The sequence below is a fragment of the Dipodomys ordii genome, unplaced genomic scaffold, assembly GCF_000151885.1.
Source record: "Dipodomys ordii isolate 6190 unplaced genomic scaffold, Dord_2.0 Scaffold118, whole genome shotgun sequence".
Lineage (NCBI taxonomy): Eukaryota > Metazoa > Chordata > Mammalia > Rodentia > Heteromyidae > Dipodomys > Dipodomys ordii.
In genome coordinates this window covers 799,784-820,540 of record NW_012267334.1, presented here as the reverse complement: position 1 = coordinate 820,540, position 20,757 = coordinate 799,784, and the positions used below count along the sequence as shown (strand labels likewise).

Genomic DNA, 20,757 nt, shown 5'->3' with positions numbered 1-20,757 from the left:
CCCCGTCCACTCACACCCCTGCACCTGTCCCTCCCGCCCCGTCCACTCACACCCCTGCACCTGTCCCGCCCCGTCCACTCACACCCCTGCACCTGTCCTGGCTCCTCCCTGTCCACTTACTCCTGCACCTGTCCCAGCCCCACCCCTGCCCAGGGCCCACTGTACCTGTCCCTGCCCCTCCTCTGTCTGGCGCCCAATGCCTGTCCAAGCCTCATCTCTGTACACCTGCTCCCTACAGACAAGTTCTGGAGAAAGGGTGAGGGACCCATCTTCTTCTACACTGGGAACGAGGGGGACATTTGGGTCTTCGCCAATAACAGTGGCTTCCTGGTGGAACTGGCAGCCCAGCAAGAGGCCCTGATCATCTTTGCGGAGCATGTGGGTACTGGGTGTCCCCGGGTAGGGCAGGCCGTTGACAGCCAGACCCACCTTCCTGCCTGGCTTTCCACAGCGATACTACGGGAAGTCACTCCCGTTTGGCCCTCGGTCCACGCAGCCAGGGCACATGCAGCTGCTGACTGTGGAGCAGGCGCTAGCCGACTTCGCTGAGCTGCTCCAGGCCCTGCGTAAGGAACTCAGGGCCCAGCAAGCCCCCGCAATTGCCTTCGGAGGGAGGTGGGTCCTTGGTGGGGCGGGGCGGGGCGGGGCGGGGCGGGGCCCGGCCCACCCCATCTGGTCCAAGCCCTACCTATCCAGAGTAACTGTAAAGAGCCCAGAGAGCAGCCTAGGGGCTTTGTCCCTTCTACCCTCTGACCCCACTTCTGTGGCCCCCGCCTCCTCCAGGAAGCCCTCCCTGCCCCCTTTTCTGATGGGACTCTCCAGCCATGCTGGGATGTGTTGTGCTAACTACACTAGGAGGGGAACCCCCTCCCCCGCTGTGTCTCCAGGCTGATGCCTTGCCCCAGCGAAGGTTGTACCTGAAGGGGCTTGGGGTCAGAATGAGTGCATCTTGCAAGCTGGAGGTCTTGTTGTTGGCCCCTGTGGCCTTTGGAGGGAAAGAGAAGGGGGTTGCAGGCCCAGCCAGGGAACCCCAACGTGGAACCTCAGCCTGGAGGCCGGGGTAGGGGAGGACCAGCCTGACTGCAGGGCCCAAAGCTGTCACCCTGTGCCCTGCGCCCAGTTACGGGGGGATGCTCAGCGCCTACCTGAGGATGAAGTTTCCCCACCTGGTGGCCGGCGCGCTGGCTGCCAGTGCACCCGTCCTGGCCGTGGCAGGCCTCGGTGACTCCTGTCAGTTCTTCCGGGATGTGACAGAGGTACGTGGAGGCGTGGAGGGGCCGTCCCCCAGGCTGGCCCAGGGCAGCGCCTGCCTGACCACACCCTCTTCCCAGGACTTCCACAACCAGAGCCCCAAGTGTGCGCAGGCTGTGCAGGCCGCCTTCCAGCAGATCAAGGACTTGTTCCTGCAGGGAGGTGAGGAAGTCAGGAGGTGCCCTCTGGGGTGCCCTTGGTGCCTGGCAGAGGCCTCCACAGACGCTGTCCCTGCCCTCCTCCAGCCCACGACATCATCAGCCAGGAGTTTGGCACCTGCCAGCTGCTCTCCAACCCTAAGGACCTGACTCAGTTTTTTGGTTTTGCCCGGAATGCCTTTACCCTGCTGGCCATGATGGACTACCCCTACCCCACCGACTTCATGGGGCACCTTCCCGCCAACCCCGTCAGGGTGAGGCTGGTTGTCTCGGGAGCAGGAAGGGCCCCAGCTCCTCAGGGGGCGCTTGCCCTGTTCCCCCCGTGTCCCACAGCCTGGCGGCCCGGACCCAGCCAGGCAGGGGATCTTTGCTGAGACGCCGCCCTGCTGCCCCTCTGCTCCAGGTTGGCTGTGTCAGGATGCTAAGTGAGACACAGAAGATCAGAGGACTGCGTGCACTGGTAGGTGAGTCTCTCGGTTCTGAGATGGTGGGGCAAGGACCTAAGGCCCTGGCCTGGGGCTCGGCCTCCTGTGTAGGCCTGGCACAGCTGGCAAAGGAGCAGAACCTGCACGGTGTGGGCAGTACAACCCCAGCAGTCTAAGGGAGGGTGTGGCTACCTCCAGAAATCCCTCTAACTGCCGGGCCAAGTCCAGCAGGCAGCCACAGCAGCCACTGGAACATTCCCCAGACCCTCTGGTAGCAAGCCCAGGGCTTTGCTCACTGAGCCACATGCAGCATCAGACCCCACGCTCCAGCGTAGGCTGGGCCTGTGGCCATTGTTCCCAGCACCTGTCCTCCCCAGGGCTGGTCTACAACTCCTCCGGCACAGAGCACTGTTATGACATCTACAAACTGTACCAAAGTTGCGCTGACCCCACCGGCTGCGGCACCGGCCCCGACGCCAAGGCCTGGGACTACCAGGTGCCAGAGTGGGGCTGGTGGCCAGGAGGGAGGATGGACGCATGCCCTTGCCTGCCTGACCTGTGTGGGGTATCTGCAGGCCTGCACAGAGATCAACCTGACGTTTGACAGCAACAACGTCACCGACATATTCCCTGAGCTTCCGTTCACGGAGAAGCTCCGCCAGCAATACTGCCTGAACACGTGGGGCGTGGAGCCCCGGCCAGACTGGCTGTACAACAACTTCGGAGGTGATGGTAAAGGCCGGGGACCTGGAGTTGCGGGGCAGGGTCCTGCTGTCCGCACTGACCTGACAACGCATGCACACAGGACCCTGGGGCCTGCGGTCTCTCACCTTCCCTCGCTGTGTCCCTTTCAGACCTTAAAGCTGCCAGCAACATCATCTTCTCCAATGGTGACCTGGATCCCTGGGCAGGCGGTGGGGTGAGTGTCAGCCCGGCTAGCGGCTGGCCTCCCTGCCTTCTCAGCCATCCCTGCTGTCGGCAGCTGTGGCTCTGTGAGGGGCTTCTCATTGACCAATCTGCTCAGAGCCAGGCTGCCTTGACAACTCCACACCCACCTCACCCACTCTGGTCCAGTCATCACTTCCTGTGCCATCTTCCACTCGCTGCTTTGACTGCACCTTCCCTTTCCAATGAGACCATTTGAGGCCCCGCCGTCACTTCATTTCTGCTTTAGCTACACCCCAGGATTGTGATAGGCCAGTAGGTGGGAGATCTGGTGGCATTCTCAAGGAGAGGCTAGCTGTCTGACCAGGTTTCTTCCACTGACCGCAGATTCAGAAAAGCCTCAGCAGCTCAGTGGTGGCCATCACCATCCATGGGGGAGCACACCACCTCGACCTCAGGTGCGGCCGCCGTTTCCCCTCCTCTGCACTAAGGGCTCAGGGTGGAAAGGGGCATGGAACTCAGCCTCTAGGTTGGGTGTCTGCCTGCTTTTCAGGTGGTCCCATCCACAAGACCCCCTGTCGGTTGTGAAAGCTCGCAGGCTGGAGGCCGCCTTGATCCGTGAGTGGGTGAAGGCAGCCAGGCATAAACAGCAGCTAGCCGTCCACCAGGGACCGGGGACCTAAGGGCAGCCCTCACTCAGCTAAGACCAGACAGGACGTGGAGTCGCACATCTCAGCACCTCTTGTGGTTGCTGCCTGGCTGCCTGCTCCATGTCTAGATGCGCCGTCCAGATCCGAGGGCCGGCCCGTGTGTGGACCCTGGGACCTGAGGAGCCCAAGGCTCTGAGCCCAGTTCTCCCTCGAGTGAGGGAGGAGTTGGAGGGAATAAACGCCTGCCAGGGGGCGGGAGGTACATGCCGGCCAGTCACAGGGAAGCCAGGACGCTGCTTGGCCCACCGATCCAACATTTAATAAAGCAGATTCCTCAACTCAAGTGTGACGTGCAGGGTGCTCTTTCCCAGGGGCCGGTCTCCTGCTCCCAGGACAGGTCCCATCCTGGCTCCAGCACAGCCAGTGCCAGCCTCTGCCCCACACCGGGTCCCCTACAGAGCACCTCTGGTTAGGAGGCCAAGGCAAGAGATGAAGAATGTGTGCTTTCTGTCAGCTCCTTAGAGCCTGTCTGCAGGCCAACTCCAGAGAGAAGTCAGTCACTGTCCACTGCTGGGCAACATGGGGCAGGCTGCGGCTAGGAGGCCTGGCCACTCCCTCCACACGGGGAGGGCGCCAGGGTCTCCTAGCAGCCATGAGAGCCACAAGGCCCAGGGACAGCTCATGACTGGTCCTTCCAGAACACCTGTGCTTCAGGTAGGTGAAGGAAGAGGACTGCTCTGGGCTGCACACAGGTAGTGAATGGGCCCTGCAGGAGCTGGTGGACACAGTCAGTTGGTCCATGTGTCCTCACCCTGTGCTGCCCAGGCTCTAGCTTTCCTGGGGAAGAAGGATCTTGCAGGAATGACGCAAGTGCTCTTCATGCTCAACACAGAAGGGTGGAGCTAGGCTATCCCAAGGCATCTATCCGATCTAGGAGGGGGTCCCAGCTAGTGGGCTGTATGACAAGGGCACCACACTAGACACAGGGCAGGCGGCTAGCTCTGGGCCATGCCCGGCACCATCCCCGGACAGTGTGGCCCTCACTTGCAGAACTTCTCATTCTGTTCTTCCCACCTGCAGCAGACACCAGCAGGTCTGACTTCAGGGGACAGATAACAGTGTGACCCAGAAAAGCACTGCTGACCTCACGGAACAGATAATGGGCTGTAACCTGGAAGAGCATGCCGACCTCTGAAGTTGTTTCTGAGACCCCTTACACATAGAGCAGCCATCACAGGGGGGCAAGTCAAATTTTATCCCAGCTGAAAAGTCCCATTCTACCAGGGTGCAAAGTCAAATTGCTGTCCCCCCTCCTGTGAGACACCATGGGGTGTCAGGAGGATCCCTGAGTCCAACATGTAAACACCAGAGCCAGGTTCAAAGCCTCAGGGCTCCACGGGGGTCTCAGAGGCCCATGCCAATCCTTGGAACTCGTAAGTGCTGTTAGCTGGAGCAGAGCGGCTGGTGGGCCATCCCCTTGGCTCTTCTCTGAACACAACACAGGCTCTGGGTTCTAAGCAGCCCAAGGGGTGGGCTGCGGCCCTGGGAACCACCAGGGCCTCCTTGCAGCTGGCAGACAGGTTGGATCAACATTATGAGTAGGGAATTGTAATCCAAATTTTGAAGGAAGGTCAAGATCTTCTGGTAAACTAACTCTCCCTGAGCCACACACCTGCTGATCTGGTTCTGTTCTACACAGTGTCCTGTGAGCAGCAGAGACGAGAAGCCGGGGCGGCAAAGAGCACTGGTGCTCAGTGGCTGCCCGATTTCACACAGGCCTTTGAATATCCCAGACCCAACTGGGCCACCTCTACCTCCCAGCAGTTCCTAGGCCAGGAGCTGTCCCCTAGGTGGGAGCCCAGATGGGCAGGGGATGGGCCTCGGTGTTGAACACATAGGAGTCCAAGCTGAGCAGGTCTGGGTCATCAGAAAACAGCAGGTAGAGGTACTTCAGTGTTTCCCCTAGGAAGAAGCTCTCCATCTTGTCCCTGGGCTCAGGTCTGTGGGAGTCCTGGACATTGTTGATAGAGGAATAGCCACCCGAGGGGACCTGCATAAGAGCCAAGGCCTTGAAGATGAGGTGGAGCACAGGCTAGGCTCTCCAGGCAGGGCCTTGGGAAGAGCCAGCGGGAAGCTAGCTCCAGGCTGCTTGCCCTGACACCCTAGAGTGAAAGTGAGGGCATCCTGGTGATAGCCAAGGTCAGAAACAGCTCCAGAGGCATCTGGAAAATGCCAGCAACCCCTGGTTCCTGGTACAAGAACTGCACCCAGGCCAGGCCAGGGTCCCAGGGTGGTCTGGGAGGGATGTGGCTCTCCAGGGTCCAGCGCCTTGCTCGTGACATAGGTGACAGAAATCTCAGGCAGCTGGGGTCCTAAGCACAGCCTGCCACAGCCAGCTATCAGCCTGGGTCACATCTACGCCAGCTGTGGTGATGAGTGGGCCTGGGCTGGGCGTGACCTACCCTGAACGGGGGCCCTGAAAGACGGGGTGCTGGGCAGACAGCTGACTACCCAGGGGTGGGGCGTGTGCCAGGTAAGCAGGGCAGGGTGGTGCAGTGGGGCCAGCACAGGGAGCCTTGGTAGAAAGGCCTGGTCCTAGGGGCCCTAAGACACACAGCCCCTCCAAGCCTGACTGCCTCCCCATGCCACGTCCTACTAGACAGTCATGTTAGCAGGGCCACGCCCAGCTGGGCTGTACCCAGCTGAAAGGCCCAGCAGGTGCCCCTCACCCCCACGCCACCGCGGCCACTGGCACAGTCAGAGTTCTGCAGCACTCGTGGACAGCCATGAGGGGCTTACCCGAGTATACTTGTTGAAGCTCTGCAAGATGTCCCAGCCCCAGTCTTGGTACTTGCGGTCCCCTGTGATCCGGTACAGGTAGAAGAGGCTCTCCACAGTCTCTGGTCGCAGAAGGTTGTGCCTGTCGGCCGGCTGGGGAAAAGCCAATGGTGAGCACGCACCCACACCTGCGCAGCCAGGCCATCAGGGTGCAGCCAGGCTCACCTTGACCTCCACATCCTGCCGGTCCGCCCGGGGGTACAGGTTGAAGTGTGCGATCTCAGGGCTGAGCCCGGTCTCCATCTGACGGTTCATCTGGTAGCAGGTCTCCATAAGTGCTTGGGCTAGTTCCATGTGGTTGCCCGGGAGGCCATGGTGGACGCCCAGAGCCAGCGTCCCTGGCAGGAAGCACACCAGGTGGTCCTGGAATCAGAGTGTTTCCTCACCGCTGCGTGGGCGCACACAGACACAGACACAGACAGACAGACAGACAGACACACACACACGAAAACCCAGGCAACACATACAGGCTGCAATGCAGGGTCTCCCTGAGGTGCTGACCCAGGCCTTCTAGGCTCTTCCAACCTGTCTACAAATACCTCTGCAGATATGCCGTGCACTAGATACCTGAGGGAGGACTTCATGGAGGGTGGCGACCCAGGGTGTCTGTCTACCCTGCAGGCCACACAAGGACTCGACCCAGGAGTCTGTGTCTACCCTGCAGCAGGGCCACACATGGACATGGTTCACAGGACCATTCCAGGAATGTCAGGTCAGGTAGCAAGTCTCCCTGTGGCTACAGCTCCCGTCCTTTGACCAGGATGTCATTCTGACATCTATGCTGACGACCTTAACAACCACACAACTCACCATCTTGGCACTGAAGCGGCCGTGGGCAAGCTCCCCCACAAAGGTGAGTTTCCTGGGCTGGGAATGCCGAAGCAGGTGTGTCTTTATTCCCTCAATGGCTTTAAGGTAGTCTTCCAATAACCTGTGAACACCAGCGAGTCGTCCTGGGCTGGCTGCAGCCAGGCGCTGGCCGCCTCTGAGGGGTGCAGGGCTAGGCACACTAGGACTGCAAGCCTAGCCCTGCCCGAGCAGCAGACACAACAGGTGCAGCGCAAGGACACAGCAAAGGCTGAGCTGGGTACTGACAGGCTTCTCACCGAATGACCCAACCCCACCCCCCCCCAGGTCTGTGGACCACAGTCGCATCGAGGAGGCCAGGCAGTGGTGGGGATGGGAGCTGGGGTGCTGCACCAAGGCAGCAGAAGTAGGCCTCACTGTGTCTCCTTCTTCCCGCCCTGGATCCACTGCTTCAGCAGGTATTCATAGTAGCTGTCGGCCCTGGCGCCCAAGGTGAACACGCCTGGGTGAGTGAAGAGGCCACTGTGTGTGTTGATGAACATGGGCACCAGCCCATCCTTCTTTCCGGACAGGGAGTGGATGTGCCTCGTCACCTCCTCTGCTGCCTCCTGTGGAAGAGGAGGGGCGGCAGGTGCACTGCAGGTGAACTTCTCACGTTAAGAAAACTGAAGATGGATCATACTTTCCTTAAGACTTACTATATTGATAACTAATAACCAATTCTTTTTATCCTTTCTTTTTTGAGGCCAGTATAAAAACAAAACAAAAATCTCACAGTCTCAACATCTTGACCAGATTTTTTTGTTTCTTTTAAATAAGTTGTGGGGGCTTGAAATCAGTGCCTGGGCATTGTATTCCTGAATTTCTGTGCGCAAAGCTAATGTTCTACCATTTCCCACCACACTTCCACTTCTGTTTTTTTGGTGGTCAATTGGAGATAACAGTCTCATAAACTTTCCTAATAGGGAAAGTAGCAAGGCATGAACCAACAGCATCGAGCTATGCTCAGCATTTTTTTTTCCTCCAGTTGATGCTTTGCCACTTGAGTCACACCTCCATTTCCAGTTTTTTGCTGGCTAACTGGAGTTAAGAGTCTCTTCGATTTATCTGAGTTACTTTTGAACAGCAGTCCTCAGATCTCCACCTCTAGAGTAGCTAAGATGCTAGGATTATAGCTCCCAGCCAACACATTATGAAGGCAGAAATATCCTAGGACCAAAGCTATACAGCAATACCAGAAGACAAATATAAATTACTTTAGAACATTGATGCAAAAATACTAAATACTATTTTAGTAAAGCAAATTCCACAGCATGTTAACTAGATGATGCATTATCACAAGTGGGAGGGACTACTGCCCAAAATTCAGGGATTGTCCAAGACACAAAACCCACTGGTGTCACACACTGCATCAGATGACGTCATTTCAACTGGTACAAGCACTGGACATAAGCCATGTCTCTCGGGAGGCAGACAGAAGGATGGAGAAACACAATACAAAGAAAAGGGCCAGGGCACTACGGTAGAATACAGGATTAGTATGTTCCAGACCCAGGTTTAATCCGAAGTACAGCAAAAGACAAAACAACAGTGGGCTTCAGTGGCTCAGGCCTATTGAGACTGGCATCTGAGGAGAGCAGTTCAAAGCCAGCCTGGGCAGGAAAGTCCATAAGACCCTTTTTTTTTTTGGTCAGTCATGGTGCTTGAACTCTGGGCCTAGACACTGCCCCTCAGCTCTTCGGCTTAAGGTAAGTGCTCTGCCACTTGAGCAACAGTGCCACTTCCGGTTTTCTGGTGGTTAACTGACGTGAGCCACCAGTGCCCCGTGGAAAATTTTGGCACTTATCTCTAACAGCAAAAAGCTAGAAAGTGGGGCTGTGGCTCAAGTGGTAGAGTGCTAGTCTTGAACACAAAAACACAAGAGCTCAGACACACACACACACGCACGCACGCACGCACGCACGCACGCACGCACGCACACACACACACACACACACACACACACACACACACACACACACACACACACACACACACACACACACACACACACTGCCTTGTCCCTGAGTTCAAGCTCTAGCACCAGCACACATAAATTGGAAAGAGGGGAAAATATTAAGAGATAAACACACATACGACCTGAACTGTGATGGTAGCTTGGTCCAGCTGGAACCCTGCCTGTCTCACCTGGAATTTCTTGGTTCCTGTGAGGCGAGAGAGCTCTCGGAATTCTAGCTGGATGCTGGTCACCTCAGCCACTGTGCTATCTGAGGTCCACTGGGGCGGATGGGCAACTCCAGTGCCAATGTTCACATCAGAGTACGGGATCTTGGATGGTGTGGCGAAGGCAGGCATGAGCCGATTTCCAAAATCTTCCTACGTAAGAGCACAGCAAAGAAAGTTCCAGGTCACCAAGAGCCTCGTTCACACTTCAAAACTGTAAGGCATTAGCCATTTACATCCAAGTAAATGGAAAGACAAGGTTTGATGGCTCTCCATTGCCAAACTCATGGGGAAAAAAAAAATCCAGCAGAGAATGGGAGAAAATACTTGAAAATCACTTTATCTGGTGAGACACTGAAATCCAGGTTATATGTGGAAATTTTAAAGCAAAATTTCAAAGAAGAAAAAGGAGCTGCAAGTGAGCAACGGTGCTTTTTCCTGCCAGGTACAGCAGGGCAGCTCGCACACAGGGATGCAAAAGCAGTCTTAAACATATTTGGAGAAAAAACGATGTGACTCCCCAAAAATCCCTCTTCCAAAGCGGTGAGGTCTGGAAAGCCGTCCATGGCCACCCGAGGCAGCCCCAGGCCGCAGGAGGCACTCACAGCTTTCCTAAGGAACAGGCTGTCTCCTGACAGGTGGTAGGCACTCAGCAGGCCTCCTAGGATTCGGATGGTGCTCTCAAACAGGTTGACATCCACATTCTTCTTAAAGTTCAACTTCTGTGATACCCACTTCCGGGCTTCTTCAAATTCTGTGACATTAAGAGAGTGAAGGTTAAGGGAACAAGCCTATCGATCTGTCGTCTCCCTGGGTTTTTTGCTTTGTTCTGCTGGTACTGGGGCTTGACCTGAGGGCCTCATGCTCAGCATGCATGCTCACAACTGCTACTCTACCACTTGACCTATGCTGCCAGCCTGGCTTTCTGCTCCAACTAGAGATAAAAGAGTCTCATGGGGATCCAGGCACTGATGACTCACACCTGTCATCCTAGCTACTCAGGAGGCTGAGATCTGAGGATCACAGTTCAAAGCCAGCCCAGGCAAGGAAAGTCCATGAGACTCTTATCTCCAGTTAACTATTAGAAAACCGGACATGGCCCTGTGGCTCAAGAGGTAGAGTGCTCGCCTTGAGCTGAAGAACTGAGGGATAGTACCCAAGACAAGAGTTCAAGCCCCACAACTGATCCCCAAAAAAAGTCTCATGGGGGCTGGGAAGGTGGGTGAGTGGAAGAGTGCTTGCCTTGCATGTATGAGGCCCTGGGTTCGATTCCTCAACACCAGCTAAGCAGAAAAAGCCAGAGGGCTGGGAAGGTGGCTCAGTGGTAGAGTGCTTGCCTTGCATGCATGAGGCCCTGGGTTCGATTCCTCAGCACCACATAAGCAAAAAAGCAGGAAGTGGCACTGTGGCTCAAGTGGTAGAGCGCAATCCTTGAGCTGAAGAGCTGAGGGACAGAGCCCAGGCCCAGAGTTCAGGCCCCACCACGGGCGGGGGGGGGGGAGACGGGGGGGGGAGCAAAGCCCTTGATGAGGAAAACACAGAACCTGGCAGGGGGGGGAGCAAAGCCTTGAGGAAGTAAACACAGAACCTGGAGTGTACAATGTGGACTTGGAAACAAGAGACACTGATGGGGCTCCTCAGTGCCACACATCATCAGGGTCCCACGAGGACTAGCATCCACATGGTCTCAGGAGGCCATCTCAGAGAGATGCTACTGGGAGACTTCCCAACGGGACAGTGCACAGAGCCCTCAGTGTGGGCGAAACATGTAAAGATATCATGCCTCCTCTCCATAGCCACGCCCCTCTCCCCACGAGTTGTCGGCTCCCTGTGATGGGTAGGGTCCACTCCTAATACCATAGTGCCCTCTACATATTCCTGCAAAGCCTGATCCTGGAGTCCCAGGGTGGGCTTCCCTATCCTCTTGTACTCGGTGGTGCTAAAAACACAGAGAGCAGAGTGCCCTGCAAAGCCCTAGAGTGACAGTCCAACCTGAATAATGAAGACTGGAGACACTTATTACCTCAAAAGGCCTTGTACAGAGGTCTAGCATGTACAGGGCTGAACACAAGTCCAAGTGCAAGCTCGCCCTCAATGAACAAAACCAAGATCCCAGTGACTTCTAGGCACTGCCCAAAGACCTGCCAGGTCCGGTCCTGCCAAACAACAGCTTTGCCTTCACTTAACCCAAGGCCCAGCATGGCCCAGGCAGAGAGCAGCAAAACCTGTGTCTGCGGCTCAGGCAGAAGATCAGGGTCATCAAGAAACCATAGACTGTCACTGGGGCTGAAGAAGGGTAAGGATTTGACAAAAGACCACAAATGGCACATGAATATGGAAGGATCTCTGTACAGGGTCTAGCAGCAGGCCACTGCTGGCATGCAGAGCACACTAACCTCCAGACTCAAACCCAGGCCCCGGTAAGACATGCAGGCCGGGTGGGAAGACTCACATGGTTCTTTCTGCATCCTGGCTGCCACCAAGTAAGGCTTGGCAGAGGCTTCTGCTCTTCTGGAAGGGAGTTCAGTGTTCTGCTCAGGCTCAATCACTGCGCCCCGCCAGCTGCAGGGAAAGGAAGGGCAGCTAGCTGGAGGGACAGCTCCATGAGCACCGTCCTCCCGCAGCAACCAGACCCAGGGCAAGTCAGCAGCTGGGAAGCCCAGACAGGCCCCAACACGCCAACACCTTCCAGGCACAGCAAGGGCAGGTCAGGACCACCTGGGACGTGGACAAACAGTGCCAGGGCCACTCACACAAGCTGAGAGGCTGAGGCGTGTGCAGACCTGTGGGCAATCCTAAGAAACAACACTGCAGAGGGCAGAGGACCAGGTAGGTAACCACCGGGTCTATCACCCAAGCCCAAAGCGAAGTTTGGTGGACACGGGAGCTAGGCAGCCTCCTAGATTGGCACATGGAAGCCCACTTTCCTTCTGGGGTTACAAGTAATGATCACCACGCCAGAAAGGAACAGAGGGTTTGTCGCATGACCTCTAGATAAGGATGGGCCCAAAAGGTCTCAAACAACCCGAGCAGATTTGGGCCTTGGGTCTGCTATTGTGACTCAATTCCAAGGGCTCAAGTCAGGAGCACAATTGACTATACTGTCATTGTGAGTCAGATGCTTTGACTCTGCAAATGTAATCAAGAGGCTCCACTGGCCACGCTCTACCCCAGGGACACTTCGCACTGGCTCCTGTATGCCTGTGAGACCAAGGCCTGTGTCTGTAAAATGCAACTCTGGAGGCGCAGAGCCCCGGCTCAGGCCGGTCCCGCCTGTTAGCACTCATCTTGGCAGCCTGTGTTCTGTGTTCATACTGTCCAGAAGAACTCAAGGTCTTGTCTAACCCCGGTTGGAGCAGCTGTGGTGTGTGGGCTAGGGAGCAAACACAAAGGCCCACACACTGCCTCAGCAGCATGGCGATGCTACTCCAAGCCTGATAGGACCTAGGGCTGAAAGAAGGGCCTCAGAAAGGGGTGTCTGCCAGACAGGCGCCAGCCCAGCCACGGATGTGGGAGGAAACACCTTTACCCCTTAGAGAAGGACAAGGACCAATTTGGTTCCCATCTCCAATCCTTAAAATCTGACTATAACATAGCTCAAGGAGGACCACACAATTTCAAACAAAGTAGTGTGGACAAGACACCCAGTTTTCATTACAAAAACACCCCAAAAGGGGGGGTGGGGGGAGGCTGGGAAGGGATGTGAAGGATAAACAAAGGAGGAGGCTGCAATGCTTGCTAAGAAATGTATGCATTATCCTGCCCATGTAATTGTAACCCCCCTGTACAGTATGTTCACAAATAAAATTAAATAATAAAAAAAACACCCCAAAAGAGCTGGGAAGGTGGCACAGTGGTAGAGTGCTTGCCTTGCATGCATGAGCCCTGGGTTCGATTCCTCAGCACCACATAAGCAGAAAAATCTGGAAGTGGCGCTGTGACTCAACCGGTAGAGTGCTAGCCTTGCTTGTGCTGAAGAGCTGAGGGACAGCGCCCAGGCCCAGAGTTCAACCCCACAACCAACAAAAAACCAAAAACCACACCCTATCAACTTGTGTACTGTGGCCAAATAAATAAATCCAATAGAAAACAAAAACAAAACATCCGGCTGGCCTCCAACACCTGCTCAATCTGACCCCAGCACAGTACCTGATGACTGTGTGCTGCGTGTTTTCTTCCTGGTGAGCGTCCCTGGGGGCCACCTCCTGCTCCTTAGCCATGTTCTGTGTGCCATCTCTGGACACTGTGTTGGGGGCTCTGATCTGCAGGTGGGGAGGTCCCCGCCGGAAATGCTTTCGAGGCTTCTGCACAAGAACCAGAACCATAGGTGAGAATACCTTACCTGCCTGTGAGCTGTGCTTAAATATCTCTTTCTCAGATGCATGCCCACCCTGGGAAAAGAGAATACATTGACATGTTCCACCCAGCCTCAGGGGGGAAAAATAAAGGCCTGGTACCAGTAGCTCACACCTATAATCCTAGCTACTCAGGAAGCTGAGATCTGAGGATTGTGGTTTGAAGCCAGCCTGGACAGCCAAGTCCATGAGACACTACTTCCAGTAAACTATCAAGAATCTGGGCTGGGAAGGTGGCTCAGTGGTTGAGCGCTTGCCTTGCATGCCTGAGGCCCTGGGTTTGATTCCTCAACACTACATAAGAAAAAAGCTGGAAGTGGCGCTGTGGCTCAAATGGTAGAGCGCTACCCTTGAGCTGAAGAGCTGAGGGATAGCGCCCAGGCCCAGAATTCAGGCCCCACGACCCGCCCTCCCCCCCCCCCCCCAAAAAAAAAAGAATCTGAAAATGGAGCAGTGGCTCAAATGGCAAAGTGCTAGCTTTGAGCAAAAAAGCGCAGGGACAGCTCAGGCCTTGAGTTCAAGCCCCAAGACTGATTACCAGTGTCCCCCACAAAAGAAAGGAAGGAAGGAAGGAAGGAAGAAAGAAAGACAAGGTCTACAGGTCTCCAAGCTGCATAGGCGCTTTCCAACTGGCTGGCAAAGGCTCACACAGAAGTGGAAGCTCTGGTTAGGACCTAGAACAAGCCCTTTGAATGGATTTAAATGGCAGATAGAGAAGCAACAGCTCCTGCTTGCTCCTTCAGCCCACTCAATCCTGAACAAGCGTGAAGGTCTGTAAACGACACATAGCTAGCTCTCTACTGCCTACCCCTGCACCACTCCCACCCCACAGCCACCAAGTCACCAGCTGGCAAACCTCCCAGCCATTTCCTGCTTTCACAGAAGCATACACAAAATCCCACCCTTACTTTTACTTAAGTGGTAAAAGAATACTTAGCAGATAAATGAGAATATGGTATATCCATGTAACAGAAAGATCTAGATATAAAAACAGGCGGGCAGGGGTATTCTTGTGTGAACCAGAATCCTCATCTGTTCACATGTGTATCCAAATCTGTCAAAATAAAATATACCAAATGTTTCAAAGCTTGGCCTGGCTAGGACAGAGCAACAGTGAGTGTTTACTTCCCGCTCTGTATGTTCTCTCCTGAATGCTTGCCCTGAAGCCTGTTAAAGCACAAGCTAAGTGAAGGGACAGTGGTGGAACTCTCATCTCAGGCTCTCACAGGAGCCTGAGCCAGAGCAGGTGAAAGGCTTATTTTTTTCCCCCTTGTATCAGTGGAATTCAGGGCTTTGTCATGCTAGGCAGTTATTCTACTACTTGAACCATTCCTACAACCTTTTTTGTTTGTTTGGGGTGGCACAGGGCTTGAATTCAGAGCTTTCTCACAACTGGTGCTGTACCACTTCAGCTTTGCCTCCAGTCCTGCTTTTTTGTGTCAGTCCTGGGGCTTGAACTCAGAGCCTGGGTGCTATCCCTGAGCATATTTTGCTCAAGGCTAATGTGCTCAAAGCTACAGCTCCACTTCCAGCTTGTTAGTAGTTAATTGGAGGTAAAGATTCTCACAGATTTTTCTGCCCAGGCTGGCTTTGAACCACAATAATAAGATACCAGTCTCCAGAGTAGCTAAGATTACAGGTGTGAACCACTAGCACCCAGCCAGCTTGGCTTTTTTTCTGACTAACTGGACACAGTTTTGAATATACTTTGTGCTTAGGCTGGCTCTGAACCAAATTCCACCAGATCTCAGACTCCTCAGTAGCTTGGATTACAAAAATGAGAAACTGGTGTCAGGCTACTCTGATTATTTTAGAGATTATTTTGCCTGAACTAGCCTGGACCAAGATCCTATTTATGCTTCCTGCTGTAGTCAGAATGACAGGTGTGTGCTACTTTGCCAAGTTCCCCCCCACACCTCTCAGCTGATACAGTCTTGTAAACTCTTAATTGGCTAGGGCTGTCTAGAATTAGGAACTTCCCTCCCCCCCCCCTTCCCCTCAACCTCAGCCTCCCATATAGGTAGGACTCTAGGTGTAAGTCACTATGCCCTTAGGAAGAAGGTACTGGGTCTTGAATTCAGGTCCCCATTATTCTCATTCAGCTTTTTGCTCAAGGCTGGCATTCTACCATTTGAGCCACATCTTTAGTTCTGGCTTTTTTGTTGGTTAATTAGTTAAGAGTTTCAGTGACATTTCTGCCTCGGTTGGCTTCTAACTATGATCCTCGGAACTCAGCCTCTCGTGCAGCTAGGTGTGGGCTGTCAGGACCCAGCTTCCACAGGGTCTTGAGGGCAGCACACCCCAAGCCCTGCTGAATGCAAACGGCAGGTGTAAGGGACTGGTGCAGTGGGGTGCATCTCTCACTCGGGAAATAGCCTCCCTTCGCTTTTGTGTCGTTATGAGAGGAAAGTGATGAGCATCTCCACAGAGAAACTAGCCTGTGCCCACAGACTTGGTCTAAGAAGGAGCTCTCCTACTGAAAGATGTGTAGAATGTCCCTAACCAACCGCACACATGACAGCCTTTCCAATGCCCAGCTTCTGTTCAGGAGCGCAGCCTGCTCGAGGCTGCTCAGCTCTGCACACCGCACTCCACAAAAGGATGTGGTTATCAGAGCAGAGGTGCCTTCTGTTCCTATTCTTTCTTTTGAGCAGTCAGTGATCTGGTATGAAACTCTTCCTCCCCAGGCTCACTAGGGCTGGGACCCACATGCTGGGGTCCCTGACCAGGCTCACTGAGGCCGGCCTCCACTGCCAGCTCAGGAGCCATGCTGGGGAGGCAGATCCCCAAAGATAATATTGACAACAAAGACTTCCTGTGTGTCTTCATGTGACACACTGCAGGGATGTGAAACCTCCACCTGGCACCCAAGATGAACCACAAGAGAAGTACCAAAGGTCCTGCTACATCGACAAGGCACAACCAGAGCTGTAAGGCCAATATCGACACCCTAGTATTCACAAGTACAGGACAACTGAATTATCTACTCCAACTCTCAAGACAGAAATGTGTGGGTCAAAAAAAAAAAGAAAATGTGTGGGTCTTCTCTGTCCTGATCTATCCATAAGTGATTCAATATTTTGCTGTCTGTGATACAGCTCTGGACTCTTGTTTCCCTAATCTGCTTCCCAACCTAAACTACTCAGCATGGATGTCCCATAATGAGGTCTGGCTGCTCCCTAGCCCTTGTAGACAACACATTAGCACCAGCACCTGGGGACTCCCCAAACCTGCCACCCCTGCTCTGTAATCCTGACACTACCTGCCGCCCTCCATACTGCCTCGCAGACACAACACAGCAGAGCCTGCCCCAGGCCAGTTCCTGCTCAGCCCTTAATTGTGTCTCTGTCTGGGGAGCTTCACTCCCCATCCCCATCCTGTGACCCTGACCTACAGGGCATTCCTCTACTGCAAAGCACCCCCACGTGAGCAAGGCTCTGCTCTGCAGCCTTCCACGCCTCGGATCCTCCTGCCCACATCAAGGGAGACCACCAGTGCTGCCTCTACCCTTGGACGTCTTAAGGACCACAGGCAGGGAGGTCCGAGTCCCTGCCCACTGGCCCAGCCCTTTAGGGGTCTTCCTTGCCGAGGTTTTTCTCAGCCTTGCTCTCCCTGCCCTGATGAAAACAAGGGATTTTTCAACCATCAAATATTCCTTCAAGAGGCTGCCCAAGCCCTCAGCACTGCCCCCTCTATACCTCAGCACTGCCCCTCTATACCTCAGCACTGCCCCCTCTATACCTCAGCACTGCCCCCTCTATACCTCAGCACTGCCCCCTCTATACCTCAGCACTGCCCCCTCTATACCTCAGCACTGCTCCCCTCTATACCTTAGCCCTCGTTTTCACATAGAATGTGTACCACCAGCCACCTGCCTGGCATTTTTTGGCTGTCCTCTTCCCTGACTCTCTTACCAGCTTGTGGCTCCTACAGAGATGGGACAAGTCTTTCTTTCCCTACTGGGCACCTAACACAGAAGTTGGCCCAGGGCGGCATTCAGAGTATGCCTTTTCTTTCCCCAGCTGTTAGGCAATCAGCCCAGAATGAGTAGGGAGAATAATTACCTTTTTTTTTTTTTTTGCCAGTCCTGGGGCTTAAACTCAGGGCCTGAGCACTGTCCCTAAGCTTCTTTTTGCTCAAGGCTAGCACTCAACTATTTGAGCCATGGTGCCACTTGTGGCTTTTTCTGTTTATGTGGTACTATGGAATCAAACCCAGGACTTCATGTATGCTAGGCAAACACTACCACTAGGCCATGTTCCCAGCCCTAATCTCAGCCTTCTTGAAGCAGTATTTACATCTTGGACTACTCCTAAACAGACTGTTTCTTGAAAATTACCTGAGGCAACATCTGTGGAATGTCTTCTGGATTGGTGTCTGCTTTCTGTGGAGCTGGTAAGACGGGTGGGTTTGCTGGTTTCAACCCAGGGATTTCTGGTCTCATCTTCTGCTCTTCTTCAGGTCTGCTACTCAGGGCTATGGAAGATAACCCTTTACCTCAGAGCTCAGAGGAAACTTAAACTGCTCCATAAGAGAAGTTTAGACAGAAAGACAGGGCAGGGGAACACCAAGAAGTAAATGAATTTTCCAAGTATGGTGGTATATGCCTGTAAGCCCAGCCACTCAAAAGGCAAAAGCAGCCGGGCGCTGGTGGCTCACGCCTGTAATCCTAGCTACTCAGGAGGCTGAGATCTGAGGATTACGGTTCAAAGCTAGCCCGGGCAGGAAAGTCCGTGAAACTCTGATCTCCAATAAACACTCAGAAAACCAGAAGTAGCACTGTAGCTCAAGTGGTAGAGTGCTTGCCTTGAGCTGAAGAGCTGAGGGACAGTGTTCAGGCCAGAGTCCAAGCCCCACGACCGACCAAAAAAAAAAAAAGGCAAAAGCAGGAGAACAGAAGTGGCCCAAGGTTAGCCCTGGGCAAAAGTGCAAGACCCTACTTGAGCAGGGCACTAGTAGCTCACGCCTGTAATCCTAGCTATTCAGGAGGCTGAGATCTGAGGATCCCAGTTCAAAGCCAGTCAGGGCAGTAAAGTCCATGAGACTCTTAATTCCAACTAACCACCAGATAATCACAAGTGGTGCTGTGGCTCAAAGTGGTAGAGCACTAGCCTTGAGCAAATGAGCTCATGGAGAGTGCCCAAACCCCGAGTTCAAGCCACCTCCCTCAACAACAACAACAACAAAAAAGACCCTACTTGAAAAATGAACTAAAGCAAAAAAGTGCTGGGCGTGTGGCTCAAATGGTAAATAGCACTTATTGCCCTGAGTTAAAAATCCCAATTAAAAAAAAAAAAGTCATGGGGCTGGGAAGGGCCTCAGCAGTAGAGTGCTTGCCTTGCATACCTGAGGCCCTGAGTTCGATTCCTCAACACCACATAAACAGAAAGGCCAGAAGTGGCGCTGTGGCTCAAGTGGTAGAGCACTAGCCTTGAGCTAAAGAGCTGAGGGACAGTGCCCAGGCCTAGAGTTCAAGCACCACAACTGACCAAAAAAGAAAAAGTCACACTGAATTTGAGAACAGACAATTTCATTATTTTCAAAGAGCTTGACCTAAGCACAGCACACCACCCTTCACTCTAACAGGGCAATGTGTCTGTACAACTGCAGCTCTCTGCCTCTCCCTGGGAACGACAGTCATCGAGGAGCAAGCTCAGAACAGATTCTCTATGTCCTCACCAGAATCTACTGGTCTGCTGTAAACAAATGACAACGAGCAGTGGGGTATTAATGTAATCAACAAGACTGAGCACTCCAACTCAAGACCGATGATGCTCTTTCGCCAGACAGGCTGGAACAGCAAGACTGACACCAGAAGCAAACCTGTGTTACAGCCAGGTACCCTCACAGTCAGTTTGTTGTTTTAAACTGAGTCACTAGGCTCTACCTGCCCTGAGCCCCAGCCCAAGTATCCTTATTGTTTCTCTGATACCTTTCCACTGGTCAGCCATGTGTACGTAGGACAGGAACCCACAAAGAATCAGAAAGGCCAAGAGGAAAAGAATCACGTTCCGCTGTAACCTCGACAGCTGCTTCCATTTCTAAGGAAGAGACAGAGCATGACATTGTCACAGATACAGGAGGACAGGAATCGCGAGAGACCCCGTGGTCAGCCGCACTGGTTTTCGGGGCAGAGCAGATTCCTCGGGGGACGCGCGCTCAGGGCGGGTGGGCGCGGGAACAGCGCAGACCCCGGGCGGCGCAGGGCAGCGGCTCCCGCATCCCGGAGACCGGCCTGGAGGCGCCGGAACCGAGATCAAGGTGCGCCCCGGGCCGCCCTCAGCCCCGCGCCGGGGCGCAGAGCCTCCACAGCCGGGGAGAGCGGGCGGCCCGGGACCCCGCGCGGCCGCGCCTCACCCTCCAGCAGGAGCGCCGCCGCCGGCTCTTGTTGTTGTCGTAGCTCTCGCCCAGGCTCAGCGTCACCGAGATGAAGTCCTGGTGGGGCGCCGGCGGCGGCGGCGGATACATGCCGTCGACTCCGGCCGGCGCGACTCCGCCCGCGGACGGCGTCAGGAAGCCCAAGTCTGAAGCACAGCGCCGGCGGCCATAGCACCACCGTGCACACCCCGCCCATCGTCCCGGACGCCGGTGCGCACGCGCCTCACCTTTCACCAGCCGTCGCGCAGGCGTCCTGCCGTGTCTTCCCAATGCGCACGCGCGCCGCCTCGGCCGCGCAGCGGGCGCGCATTCCTCTCTGAATCTCTTGCGTCGAAGATCCGCGCCTGCGCCGTACTTTACGTCCTGCGTCCGCGTCCGCGTCCGCCGCGGGGCCGTCACCGGGCAGGGCGGGCTCCCAGCCGCGCGGGGCCGCTCTGCGCTGCCACTATGCGGAAGTAGGGCCCCGCTCCCCGGACGTCCGCCGACAGCGTCCTCTCTATGCTTTAGCTCAAGTGGTAGAGCGCAATCCTTGAGCTGAAGAGCTGAGGGACAGCGCCCAGGCCCAGAGTTCAGGCCCCACCACGGGCGGGGGGGGGGGGGGGGGGGGAGAGGGGGGGGGGAGCAAAGCCCTTGATGAGGAAAACACAGAACCTGGCAGGGGGGGGAGCAAAGCCTTGAGGAAGTAAACACAGACCTGGAGTGTACAATGTGGACTTGGAAACAAGAGACACTGATGGGGCTCCTCAGTGCCACACATCATCAGGGTCCCACGAGGACTAGCATCCAC

At 54.8% G+C, this 20,757-nt stretch overlaps 2 protein-coding genes across 2 annotated transcripts in view; one reads left to right on the top strand and one right to left on the bottom strand.

The window, feature by feature from the left end:
* The window catches only part of Dpp7 (dipeptidyl-peptidase 7), a 5,432-nt gene extending 1,824 nt beyond the window's left edge, over positions 1–3,608 (top strand). The window contains exons 2-12 of the mRNA XM_013029338.1: positions 138–378; positions 452–615; positions 1,121–1,256; positions 1,332–1,413; positions 1,497–1,663; positions 1,813–1,873; positions 2,212–2,330; positions 2,410–2,566; positions 2,689–2,753; positions 3,107–3,177; positions 3,273–3,608. Coding sequence (XP_012884792.1) covers positions 138–378; positions 452–615; positions 1,121–1,256; positions 1,332–1,413; positions 1,497–1,663; positions 1,813–1,873; positions 2,212–2,330; positions 2,410–2,566; positions 2,689–2,753; positions 3,107–3,177; positions 3,273–3,402 — 1,393 coding nt within the window. The 3' untranslated portion in view covers positions 3,403–3,608. The remainder of the gene's footprint in view (positions 1–137; positions 379–451; positions 616–1,120; positions 1,257–1,331; positions 1,414–1,496; positions 1,664–1,812; positions 1,874–2,211; positions 2,331–2,409; positions 2,567–2,688; positions 2,754–3,106; positions 3,178–3,272) is intronic.
* A 55-nt stretch (positions 3,609–3,663) lies between these two features.
* Positions 3,664–20,157, bottom strand: Man1b1 (mannosidase, alpha, class 1B, member 1). The gene is made up of 12 exons (XM_013029337.1): positions 19,950–20,157; positions 19,525–19,633; positions 17,932–18,068; positions 13,387–13,541; positions 11,607–11,799; positions 9,843–10,028; positions 9,202–9,390; positions 7,432–7,622; positions 7,018–7,138; positions 6,373–6,570; positions 6,169–6,300; positions 3,664–5,419 (listed from the first exon to the last, which is right to left on the bottom strand). The coding sequence occupies exons 1-12, from the start codon at positions 20,058–20,060 to the stop codon at positions 5,216–5,218; spliced, it is 1,926 nt and encodes a 641-aa protein (XP_012884791.1). The 5' UTR covers positions 20,061–20,157; the 3' UTR covers positions 3,664–5,215.
* Positions 20,158–20,757: the final 600 nt, after the last annotated feature.